This window comes from Nelumbo lutea, chromosome 3 (genome assembly GCF_056320005.1).
Source record: "Nelumbo lutea isolate HS-2025 chromosome 3, American lotus-T2T, whole genome shotgun sequence".
In the NCBI taxonomy this organism is placed as follows: domain Eukaryota; kingdom Viridiplantae; phylum Streptophyta; class Magnoliopsida; order Proteales; family Nelumbonaceae; genus Nelumbo; species Nelumbo lutea.
The window spans coordinates 16521652-16534385 of record NC_142686.1 but is presented as its reverse complement, the minus strand read 5'-3'; the positions used below and the strand labels follow the sequence as shown (position 1 = coordinate 16534385).

Below are 12734 nucleotides of genomic sequence, written 5' to 3'. Positions count from 1 at the left end.
CTGGTTAAGAAGCACTCGTGGTTTTGGTATTTACCTGTACAGGAAGCGCCATGGCTTTGCTAACAAAAGCAAAAGGGTAAAATACAAAAGTCTCGTTTAATTTTCTTACAATCATAAAAGTCCCCCCTATACTTTTACTTTGTCAAAAATTCAACAAAATTTCCCTTCCGTCATTGACGCAGACGAAAAACCAAAAAAGTTACGAAATTGCCCATCACTAATCGTCAAGGCGACATTAATTGCTTCTCCCTCTCCCGCTCTCAACTTGTTCTTTGTTGGGTTGAAGTTTCGAAACGATCGTGATCTCATTTCATTTTTTCTTGGCTTTGCTTTGTTGTAGAAGGAGAACAAGAATGAAGGCAAGAATAAGGTTGGCGGAGGGAAAAGGATGATGGTTCGATTACCGTGGTCTTGAAGGTTGATATGCACTGTGAAGGTTGCGCCAAGAAGGTCAAACGATTTGTTAAGGGTTTCGAAGGTACATCAAAAACATTAGAATTAATCTTTCTGTTTCTCTTGTCATTGGTGTTAAAATTAGCACCTGTAGCATCTTTTCACAGTTCTATTTCAAATTCCTTCTGTTTTTTCTGAGTATAAACACACATAAGCCAACGAGAAAGAAGCAGAATCCGTTTCCTGGTTTTTTCAAAATTCTTTCTTTCTTCTTCTGGGATTTTACAGAATTGCTTTGCGATCCATTTCCCATCTCTACTGATCACTTACAAAATATTTTGAAGTTTTGGTTTTTCAAACGGGAGTTATTTGTTTTGATTTCTCCTCTTCTTATAAAAATGTCTCAGTATTTAGATTTCACTGTTGCTTTGACATCTTGGTGCATATTAGACTCAACCCGGGTTTCCTACTTCACTTAACCTAGTTTACATCTCTTCATTTTGCTGTTGCGTTCTGTGGTGGATAAAGGTATCAAAAACGTCAAAGGAGAGAGTGGCAACAATAAGCTAACTGTGGTAGGGAAAATAGACCCACTGAAAATTCAAGAGCGAGTAGAGTAGAAGATTAAGAAGAAGGTGGAGCTCATCTCCCCCATACCCAAGAAGGAAGACAAGAAACCAAAAGAAAGGCAATAAAATGGTGTCGCATAAGGATCCTATTGGACAAGTAGGGGCGGTTCTGGAATTTTGAAATATTTTAATGACGCTCTGACGGTTTAATTAAGGGTAATTTTATAATTTTAATAGTTTTTTGGTCTGAGTCAATGATAGAAGGGGATTTTTGTCGAATTTCTTAAAAGTTCAGGAAGGTTTTTGTTAAAAGTGAAGCTAAGGGGAGGCTTTTATGATTAACAGAAAATTCAGGGGAGGCTTTTGTGTTTTATCCAAAGCAAAAAAGCAAACAAAAACAAAAGGAAAAAAGTTCACTTGAGGGCTAAGGAAGTTTGGAAGTGCGTTTAATATCTGCTCCAACCCGGCAGCACCTTCTACTTGGCCGATAACCAGGTAAGGTTTTTCTCACTTTTTTTTTTCTCTCATTTTTTCAGCCCAGAACGATCAATCCTCTTTGTTTGTTTGTTTGTTTTTGTTCTTTTTTTTCCTATACTCTATTTCGATCGGTCAACCATAATTGTTTTTGTTCTGCGAATCAACCTGGCTAACCGAGCTTCTCTTCTTCTCTGTTTTCTCCAACCAGCGGCAGCAATTTCTCCTTCGCCGGTAACCAGGTAAGGTTTCTTTTCATTTCGTTTTTTTTTTTTTTATTTTCCCCTGTCGTTTTTTTCACTCCAGAACGATCAATCCTCTTTGGTTTTTGTTTTGTTCGTAGTGCTCTGTTTCGATCGACCATGATATATGTTTGTTTTTTTTTTTTGTTTTTTTTTTTTTTTTTTTTTTTTACTTTGTTTCAGGTTGGGGTTTCACAAGTTTGAAGTTGGATCTGTGTCCAGGTTGGTTATACGTTGATTTTTGTTTTTTCGTTTTGCCCTAAATCCTTTATTTGATTTGAATCTCGAATCTCTGTTTTGTTTTGCCCGAATCTCTAGCAACGTAAATGATTGGAAAACACTATCTTCTCATTCTCAACATGCTATGGATTAGAAACCTCTTTGTGTCATTGTCTCAAGGAACGCATTCTTTATCAGTTATTTCTTAGAAGAATCAATAAGGTCTCAAAACAAGTTTAATATACAAGCACTCAAATTGACTTGCCATTAAATTTGGATTGTTATCTGAATAGGGGAAGAGTTTAATATATACTTCAAACTTGGTGTGTATGGGAGACTTATAAGATTTTGCAGCATCTATTTGTTGATCTACTGCGGCACAAAAATCAGAGAAGGGAGGGTAAGAGGGTTGTGCAAGAGAAGAAAGAAGACATAGAGAAAGGGGAAAGGCTACCTAGGTTAGCATTTGGGAGTAAATGTGCTTGATTTACTATTTAAAAGACTCTTAAATCATTGTACACATAGCACTCTAAAAATGAGGGTTAAAGTTGTCTTTTTGAAAAAATAAGTTCTTATTGGAGAAAAGACCACCAAACGCCCAATATGAAATAAGTGCTTATTCTTTGGAATCAGCATTTGAAAAATCTGGCCAGCTGGGTACCAAATGCAAATGAGTGCTTATTCTAAGCACTTATTTCCTTCAGGTTCTTCTGAATAAACACTCCCAAGTCTAGAATTTTTCCCAACTCACGCCCACTCTTTCCTTCAGGTTCCTTTTGAATCAGAGACTTAGGCTGTGTTCCTGGGTTCCGGCCTTTTGGAATCTGACTACGCAAAGTATGTTGTTCAATCTATATTTCACCCAAACAATCTCTTTAATATATCATGTATCTCTCTAGGGTTTCTAATTTCAGATTTATTGCTCTGGAGGTGTTTTTCGATATTCCCCCCTTTTTGTTCATTATTTTTTTGACTGAAAAACTATTTGTTTGGCTGCTTTTTATCTTTCTTGAAAAATAAGTAGGGTTCGTCTTCTTTGTTATTTTTTTTTTAGTTTTACCATGTTAGTGCTTTCAGAATCAGATTCGTTGTTTATAGTTGTGAGAAAACTAGGTCCTATTAGTTGAACAATACCCCGAACGTATTACTTAATAACGTTTCTTTTAAATTACTGGGAGCTTGATCTTTTGAGAGAGAAATGCGTGCTTTAACGTCAAAACATAAATATGAGAAAACTTGTTTACGTGCTATGGAATTGAAATTGTTTTGTTACAGATGAAAAAAAAAGTAAATGTTGTAGCATTGTAGTTTGAAACCAGAAGCTGATAGGTTTAGGGGCGTCAAAGGTTACTTATAATGAGAAGCTGCTGGGTATTTGGTTGAATTTTTGGGTTTGTGCTTGATGAGATTCATCTAGGAATCCTAGAGAGCGGATTTCCAAATTGTATATGTATGCTACATATGGTTTTGTCAATGACTCAATATCCACCAAGAATCTAAAACTTTCTGGGACGTGTATGCTGATCTGCATGAGTACTCGTCTCATGAAACTTTTTAATTTTAATGTCGAAGTCATAACTTGTCTAGCGATCTGCCATGAAGGTTGGGAAGGATATACTGCTTGTATCTAACTACCTAAAGAAACATCATAATTCTCTACTTGGACCTAGGTACTTGTGTGAGGCTAGAAGTTTTCAGGGTTTGATTACAGCTCAAGACACTTGGAGCATGATGCCACAGGGAGAAAGGCCATGCTTTTTGTTGCAAAAGTCAAGGGTTAATTTATACTGGTCATGGTTGGTATAATTACCGGGTATTGACACTTTTCCTCTCAGAAGAGAGTAAACATTTTCACCCTTAATTTCACATTTCGTACTTTGTTTCTCAAGGCTCAAAGAGCTGTCTTAATTCTCACCTGGAGTTAGTGATTCGGAAGTTTTGCTACTTTGGTACCCAGATGACATGGTTTTAGAATTTCAAGGCTTGGATTAGCTAGCAATATGATTTGCAAATGACAGGAGGGAATTGAGATGGAGGACGTTGATATTTGTAAACTGGAGTTAGTGCATTAATTCAAACTATTGCTAATTCAATATGTAAAATTAAATATCTAGTTAGAATATCTAAAAGGTAAGGTTCTTTTTTCATCATTTATTCATGTTTCCTTGTCTTCCTGGGTTGGGGAAGAAATGAGTAGTGGATGAAGACCAGTTGCAATTCTATGGTATTGGCAGCTTAAATGGGAAATGATTCTGGGAAATCAAAGTTGGATTCAAGATTAGGAGTAATACAAAGGTGCCCATAGACTTATTTTTGACAGAAAACATGGATCTTGATAGAGCATGATGGCAGGGAGGGATTCATGTAGATGTTCCCAAATAGTTGGGATTAAGGTTGAGCTGAGCTGAGCTGAGTTAATATAAAGGTGCCTATAGAACTAGTTACTATACTATTCTTCCTGTGATATTTATGTTTAACATTGATTTTCTAGTATAATGTCAATAATGCAGTATTGCAAGTTTCATGGACTGTGGTTAGTTACAATATTGGTCAATGAGCTTGTAGGATAATGGGATTTATTTATTTATTTTGATCAGTAAACATGTATTTTATTTATAGTTAAGATTGAAACAAGTTTGTACAACTTGGTGGTGGGAATGTTATTCCCAATTTCGCACACTTTTCTGTCCCAAATTACAACGAAAAAATAATTGCTGCCTCAGTGCCCCTTGTTTGGCAAGGGAATCAGCTAGCCCATTTACACTCCTTTTGACCCATTTGAAATCAGCCTCTACCTCCTTTGCTATCTTTTCCACTGCCCTAATCACATGTTTGAAAGTCCAAGGGGTAAGGCTGTTGCTTCTAGCCCAAAAAAGACCACTTTTGAGTTTCCTTCCACTTCAATATACCTAAGTCCCAACTGCTTAGCTAGCTTCAAACCTTGTAGTAATTTCTGATTACTCCTCCTAAACCTGACAGTCCCGGATTTCCAAGGGAGCTCCCATCAAATTTCAGTTTGATTTTTGTTGCCTTCTGGAGGTTTCCACTCCACCCTTATTGCATACTCTTTACTTGTTTTGCATGTGTGTTGGGATATGGATTCATGTAGCCAATCCCATATAGTTGGGATAAAGGCTTGGATGATAATGATGATACATGTTGGATGTGCAATTCAGTTGTCTGCTTTTTTTTTAATATCTTCTGGGGGTAGCCCATCCCCTAACCTAGGTGCAGGCGGGATTCAATCCCAAGTCTCTGCTATGACCAGCTGGTTGGCACCTTGCACTCAGTTATCTGTCTTTCTTGTGAATCTTATATTTTAAATAAGTTGGGTTGCTAGATATATGGGAATTTTCCTTCCTAACTTTAAATATACTTTGAAGTGGAGAAACTCATGTTAAATTAGAAAATAAAAGTAGTCAAAATTGTCATAGCTGTCTGCTTGGGAATTCTAGTTATATTCTTTCTTCTTTATGCACTTGTTCAAGGGGATATAGGGAATCAAGTCTGCCTTCTTAAGTCAAAGGGGGGAGTTGGTTTATGTCCTCTAGACTTCATGAACATTGCCCTGCTGGGTAAATTGATCTAGCATAATGACGTTGAGAGGGAAGTCTTATTGCAGATCATAACTCGGAGTAAATATGGTAAGGATGAAATGGGTTGGATCACTAATCCCATCTCCCAGTCTTATGGCTCAAGTTGCTAGAAGGGTATAATGAAGCATTTAGTCTTTCTCCCAGTGGTCTTCCTTCAAGGTGGGAAGTGGGGAGAGAATTTGTTTCTGGAAGACATTTGGTATGGTACCTCTTCACTGACAGAGTCTTTTCTCCGCATCTTTAAATTGGCCCAGGACAAAGATGCTTTGGTGCAGAGTTATTACAGCACTGCTGGAGGTCAAGTGGAATAGACACCTTGGCTGAGACGAAATATTCATGATTGGGGTTGGGGGAGCTAAGCTCTTTGTTGGCAACCCTTAGCTCCATTTTCTCTCCTGTGGTGAACCTGATCACAGAATTTGGAGGGGAGTAAAGATGAGGTCTTCTCACCTTGGTGAAATCATTTTTCTCTTATGTTTTATCAGCTCAAGTTCAAACAAGGTTCCTTGGAAGTGGATTTGGAATTCAGGTGTTCCATCCAAGGTGGTGTTCTTTTCGTGGGCTGCAGTTCTGAAAAGCCCTTTCTCCTTGAAGGGGCTTTTTGTGTAATCTTTGGGGTTAATACTCGCGGGACCCTACCAAAAATTTCAGATACAAACAATTCTTTCCCAACCCTTACAAACAACAAAAAGAAGGCAAACAATAACCAGCCAAAACCCCCTAAGGCTCTACTCCTTAAAGCCTTATTTTTTTTTTTTCACTTGACCTCTCTTCCAATTCCCGGAACACCTTTCTTGCAAATTCCTCCCCTCCCAGAAAAGATACCCTAAAATCTTGTTAACTAGAATTTCTGTTTCCACTATTTTTTCCAGATCAATATTTCTTTCTACCTTCCTCACTCCATCAATGCTTCCCTCCCCAGCAATCTCTTCAGCTGACTTTTCCTTAACCCCCTCCAACCTCTTATCCCTTAGTAAAGGTTCTTCTTGATTTCCTGAGGTTAGTTCCAAACCCCTCTTGTCTGGATCATCTTCCAAAGAATTCAAAGCATTGCTTGTTTTTTCCAAATGCTGTGTTCTAGGTTTGACTCTTAATCCCTTCTTCTTGTAAATCCTCTTGAATTTACTACAATGGCCGTTACCAACAAGATCTTCCTTCAACTGATGAAAGACTTTAGTGACATTCACCATCTGACCTTTACAAGAGGCTTTTGTTTTTTGTTTTTATTTTTCCTTTCTTTTCAAATCTCCTGCAGAAACAATGTTGGTCCTACCAAAGAACTTACAACCCTTTTCCTTCCCAAGTCCACCCCAGCTTTCCAACAAACACTTCCATAACAGCATCCAAGCCCCTCAAATCTTCTTCTTTGGACAAAATCATGTGGTCCAAAAAACTCGTAGCTTCAACTCTTTCCTTATCCAACTTACTGCCTCAGGTTAAACAAAACCTTCTCCAAAGCATACATGACAAATTTTCCAAGTTGCCTTCTTTGCCAAACACCCCTCCGAAGTCCAGCTTTCACTGGAAAAAAACTGTTGATCAATGGCTTCTTCAACTACTGAATTCTGGTCACTGCTTCACCACCTTCCTTCGCCTCATCTAACTGAGAAAATAAAGGTTTCTCTGTATCCAAAGCTTCTTCCTTGCTTTTATGTCAAGTGGCTTGTTAGATAAAGTGAGTAGAGTATAAGCATGGTCAAGTGGCTTGTTAGATAAACATCTTATCCAAGTTAATCCTATTTGAATAGATGCACTTGGGCCATTTCTTGTATGAATAAGTTAGCTCAGATTTGGTTTGTTTGACAGATTTACGTATAGTTTCTGAAGACCCCATATTTGCTGATGTTGCTCATTCATTATATTTTTAAAAGACACGTAAAGTTATAAAACCTTTCTTTTTTATAGTGATTAAGAATTTAAGACCCTCATATGGACTTCTTTGGGCTTGCCTCGAGGGGCTTGGTGTACAATGGTGACTCCTAGAATCAAGAATGTATAATGTTTAACATCATATTAGCTATTTGAAGTAATGAAAATGGGACAAAATAAAGAGATTAGGAGTTTACATGCTTGAATATGTTGTTATTGCTTGATTTTATTTTTAAATTTTCATTTTAAATATGTTTTACATATTATGTTTATGTATTTTAATTTGAGATAATAGGTTTTTTAAAAAAATTATTTTTAAATTTAACTTTAAAATTTTATTTTTAAATTTTCATTTTAAATATGTTTTACATATTATGTTTATGTATTTTAATTTGAGATAATAGTTTTTTTAAAATCTATTTTAAAATTTAACTTTGTATTTTTAATTATTAATTTGTTTAATATTTTGATAATTTGCATTTCTTTTCGATTTTTTTTAGATTTTTGTGCACTTTGCTTCGAAAGGGCACACACCTCGCCTTGTGCCTTGGGCGCAAAAAGGCCATTGTGCTTTTTTTTTTGCGCGTTTCACTTTTTTATATATATAGTAAATAGGCCATACTTTTGTTGGAGGCATATGCCACAACTCACATGGTACAGGCATATTCCTTTCTGAATCTGATTCAAGTGAACCTATAATATTGGTAAGTTCATTTAAATGAGTCTGCCATCAATGAGTATTAGTACGTGTATAGTTTGTACATTAAACAGTAAATAGATAAATTTATAAGTTATTCAGCAAACAACATTTATGTATAAATACTTTGCACTATTCATATAGGATAAAGGACAATAATGCAATCAACTTTGAAAATGACAACAATGCAATCAATAACTTGCAAAATGACATCAGGAAGCTCAAATTGTAATGGTGTGTTATAGTGTATAATGGTATTTTAAACATAAATGGTGCAAAGGGGGTAAATGGATGTCAGACATTACATGCATTACAACATTAATTACTAGTTTATTTTTGGGGTAGAGAACAAGCATGCAATTGACTTTGTGGTAACAAGTTTTAATCCTATTGCTACATGATTCCAACCCACTAAAGCTGATGTGGCAGTCCTAAATGGTTCAATGTCTTCATGCCACTCTTCAAGCAATATTTCTGCGCCAATAATCCTCTGAGATGTGTCAGAAATACATTTTTCCATAATTTAACAATGGATATGGCGCTGAACAGAATGACTGAATGAATGGTGAAACAGTATTAATGTGGCCAACCCCATATAGTTGGGACAAGGCTTTGATGATGATGATGATGGTTTAGTTAAAAACATTGAAGAACATTCAGACCTCCAACTTTTTTTAATAATAAAAAACATGTTTTAAGCTTTCCAAAAGACCAAAATTTGAAAAAAAAAGGTGTTTTGGCCGTTTCTAAGTACCGATACGATACGGCTGATATGCATATCGTATCTATACTTTGAACCTTGGCAGTATTCCCTCCCTGTGATCGCTGTACTTGAGCACATAGCTGTCAAGGCAATGCCTAGGTGATAGGGCGCTCTTCGATGATCGCCTTATCCAAATGCTTACATATTTATTTGCAAGACACCTCGTAATATTTTTATATTTTTCTTTTATGTTATTAATAGTAATACCATGGATATTAATTGACTAAATTATTCAGATTGTGGGTTTATAGTAATAGTATTATTATTCTTATTACTAGTTTCTTTTTATTATTTTCTTATTTGTTTGGGTTCAATCGACGCACAAGTCAGTGACATAGTCTTGAACCCTCTAAGACATTAAAACCTAAATCCACGAGTAAGAAATAACTTGACGATTTTATCCTATCGATGCACAAGAACAATCAATAGGATTTTTTTCTTCATCACAATCTTCTTCTTCCTAGGACCAAAACAAGGCTCAGCCTTTATTTTTTGATATGGGGTTTATACTTATTTCATGAGGATTACAGTAATTATCTCCTAGTCGCTACTCCCAAAACAAGGCTCAGCCCTTATTTTTTGATATGGGGTTTATACTTATTTCATGAGGATTACAGTAATTATCTCCTAGTCGCTACTCTAGGCGACTAGGCAATAAGGTGCTTCCCTATCACCTAGCTTCACTTTGGCACCTTGAGAATTATACTTGAGTATGAAACCATTGGTGAGCTTAGCCCAATTTTGGCCCTTCATACAGTTCATTAGGTGGTGTGAGTTGACTCTTCTCCTTTTGGTGGATAGCACTAAGATTTATTATTAATATATAAGTCTATTATTTTATAGTGAAAACAATCATGCTCATTGAAAAGGTTTGGCTGATGCATTAGCAAAGCAAGGTGTTAATAGCGAGACTTTGTTGTTTTGGGTATTTTTGTAAGATGGTTGTGATATTAGGGGTCACCTTACTTTTTGAAGGTGACAGTTGTAATTTTCTTCCTTAAAGTTAATGAAACTTATCATTTCCTATCAAGTGGGGGGGGGTGTAACAGAAAGAGGGTGAAGATTGGAATGTTCTGCTCAACTGGGTTTAGTTGACCCCTTGTGTCGATGGAGGGTAGAAAGCTTGATTTCACTGGTAATGTTGGGGTGAATGAGCTGATATAAAGAGGATATATGATGAGATGCCAATCTGTTCCTAAAGTGTGAACTCTTTGGTGCAGGATATTGTTTCATGCTTCTGTGACTGCATTTATAGCTTTCTATAATTGTATTTATTGTATTGACTTTTTAGTAGCTTGCTTGTGATTGTATCTTCTCTTTTGTTCTAATCATATCTTCTTGTTATTGATTAAATATTGATGCTTAATCGCTGGTCACCATTTTCTGAGGATAAGGTGCAGTTGGTATTATATTCATGCATATGATACAAGCATTCGAGTATCTAATTTTGACAATAAAAGTTTTATCCTGCTACTGTGTCCTTCCAACCAGCAGTTACAGGGTTTTCACCGCACAGAGTGATTAGCATCTAAACACATAGTCTCCCTATCCATGACAGCACCATACCTTGGTTTTCTTGAAATTTTCATAAGAAGCAACAATGAAAAAGAAAAGATATGGTCCTTTTTTGCCACATAGATGTGAAACTTGTCATAGAAAAATGATTGTCTGGATGTGTGCATCCATTTTGAACTGCCAGGCTGGAGTGGAAAAGAAACTGGATTCTAGGTTTTTGTTTATCCTTTCTTGGTATGGGCTTTCAATTAATTCTTTATTCCTATCTACTTTTTTTTTTTATCAATTCTTTATTCCCATCTTCTAATGACCTTGCTTGTCATCAAAAGGGTGAAAGATACCAGTGTTGCACCTTATCTGTTTGTTGTTCATGTAGGCTGATTTCTTAGAGAGGGTAACATATACAAAATTCGTTATCATTTTGTATTTATGAAAAACCAATAGAAGAATCATTTGCAATTTTGTGCTTATTGTAGAATAGTGAATTTCTTCCATATAGGTAGGTGCCTATTAGCCTATTTGGACTGTTGCTTTGATAAAATTACAGGAAGAAATGGTTTTCTGTCATTATATATTAGAGTTAAAAAGGTCTATTGAATCATTGGCGTACAGTACTTTTGAAGTTCAGGGCATGATTGTGGAACCAGTATTGTAACTGTTTAATTTGACTTCCCCAATTCTTTTCTATTGATGTTTTTCTTTTCCAATTTTCCCATATAGATGGTCTATCATAAGAAAAAAAGAGTATGCCATCTTTATGGAACAGAAAAACATTTTATTTCATTTTCCTCACTTGTAACTGGTTTGTTTTGAGTTGTGCTTTTCTTTATCTAATTGTTTGATTATTATTGTTTTGCAGGACTAAAATTTTGAAAGCAGTGGCCATGTCGTCATCATGTCTCCCTGCCACAACAGACTCAATAGCACAGGCTTTAGAAGCCAAGGACCCAGCTGAAGCTATCTCCATCCTTTACCGTATACTTGACAACCCATCCTCTTCTTCAGAAGCTCTACGCATAAAAGAACAAGCAATTTCAAATCTATCAGACCTTCTCAGACAAGAGAATAGGGCTGAGGAGCTGCGGAGTCTTTTGACCCAACTGAGGCCCTTTTTTTCCTTGATTCCCAAAGCCAAGACTGCAAAGATAGTGCGGGGAATAATTGATGCGGTAGCCAAGATACCAGGAACATCTGATCTCCAGATATCCCTTTGCAAAGAAATGGTACAATGGACTCGTGCTGAGAAACGTACATTTCTCAGACAACGAGTAGAGGCAAGGCTTGCAGCACTTTTGATGGAAAATAAGGAATATGCAGAAGCTTTGACCCTTCTCTCAGGCCTTGTCAAGGAGGTTAGGAGATTAGATGACAAGCTTCTTCTAGTGGACATAGACTTATTAGAAAGTAAACTCCACTTCTCTCTGAGAAACCTTCCCAAGGCAAAGGCTGCACTAACAGCTGCAAGAACTGCTGCAAATGCTATCTATGTCCCTCCAGCTCAACAGGGCACTATAGATTTGCAGAGTGGGATTCTCCATGCAGAAGAGAAAGATTATAAGACTGCATACAGCTACTTTTTTGAAGCATTTGAAGCCTTTAATGCTCTTGAAGATCCCCGGGCAGTTTTCAGTCTGAAGTACATGTTATTGTGCAAAATCATGGTTAATCAGGCTGATGATGTTGCCGGGATAATATCTTCCAAAGCAGGCCTGCAGTACGTGGGACCGGAGTTGGATGCTATGAAAGCTGTCGCTGATGCTCACTCAAAGCGCTCATTAAAGTCCTTTGAGACTGCCCTGCGAGACTATAGGGCCCAGTTGGAGGATGATCCAATTGTCCACAGGCATCTCTCTTCCTTGTATGACACACTCTTGGAGCAAAATCTATGCAGGTTGATTGAGCCTTTCTCAAGGGTTGAGATTGCTCATGTTGCTGAGCTGATTGAACTGCCTGTTGATCATGTGGAGAAGAAATTGTCTCAGATGATCCTAGATAAGAAGTTTGCTGGGACTTTGGATCAGGGTGCTGGGTGTCTCATCATTTTTGATGATCCCAAACCAGATGCTATCTTCCCAGCAACATTGGAAACCATTTCCAACATTGGCAAGGTTGTGGACAGTCTCTACATAAGATCTGCCAGGATAATGGCCTAAGGATTTCATGGTGGACTTGGATTCATTGTGTTTCTTTTCTAGTTAAGTTCTTTCTTGTCTTATCCAAAAGACATTTAGATAGGCAGATCTGTCATCATCTTCCCGTCTGTTCTTATATCTTGGATATAAGATGCATATCGGTTGTATGCTACATTTCGAGAACTAGTTGCATCTTTTATAATTGACACTGGAAACTGGGGTTATTTGATAATCTGAAATTACCTGAATTATTTGGTAGGTGTTT

General features: G+C 36.8%; 1 protein-coding gene across 4 annotated transcripts; it reads left to right on the top strand.

Moving 5' to 3' along the window:
• The first annotated feature begins 223 nt into the window (after positions 1 to 223).
• Positions 224 to 12727, top strand: LOC148863214 (26S proteasome non-ATPase regulatory subunit 11 homolog). 4 transcript variants are annotated; one of them, XM_088975214.1, is made up of 7 exons: positions 224 to 478; positions 922 to 1178; positions 1308 to 1457; positions 1648 to 1678; positions 1862 to 1900; positions 2667 to 2734; positions 11197 to 12727. In XM_088975214.1, the coding sequence occupies exon 7, from the start codon at positions 11222 to 11224 to the stop codon at positions 12488 to 12490; it is 1269 nt and encodes a 422-aa protein (XP_088831340.1). In that variant the 5' UTR covers positions 224 to 478; positions 922 to 1178; positions 1308 to 1457; positions 1648 to 1678; positions 1862 to 1900; positions 2667 to 2734; positions 11197 to 11221; the 3' UTR covers positions 12491 to 12727. The 4 variants fall into 4 exon arrangements, with proteins under 4 accessions (XP_088831340.1, XP_088831341.1, XP_088831342.1 ...); XM_088975215.1 differs by lacking the exon at positions 922 to 1178 and having other exon boundaries at positions 227 to 478; XM_088975216.1 differs by lacking the exon at positions 2667 to 2734 and having other exon boundaries at positions 227 to 478.
• Positions 12728 to 12734: the final 7 nt, after the last annotated feature.

Coding starts and splice junctions, on each gene's coding strand:
- LOC148863214 (XM_088975214.1), top strand. CDS start 11,222: ATGTCGTCATCATGTCTCCCTGCCACAACAGACTCAATAGCACAGGCT.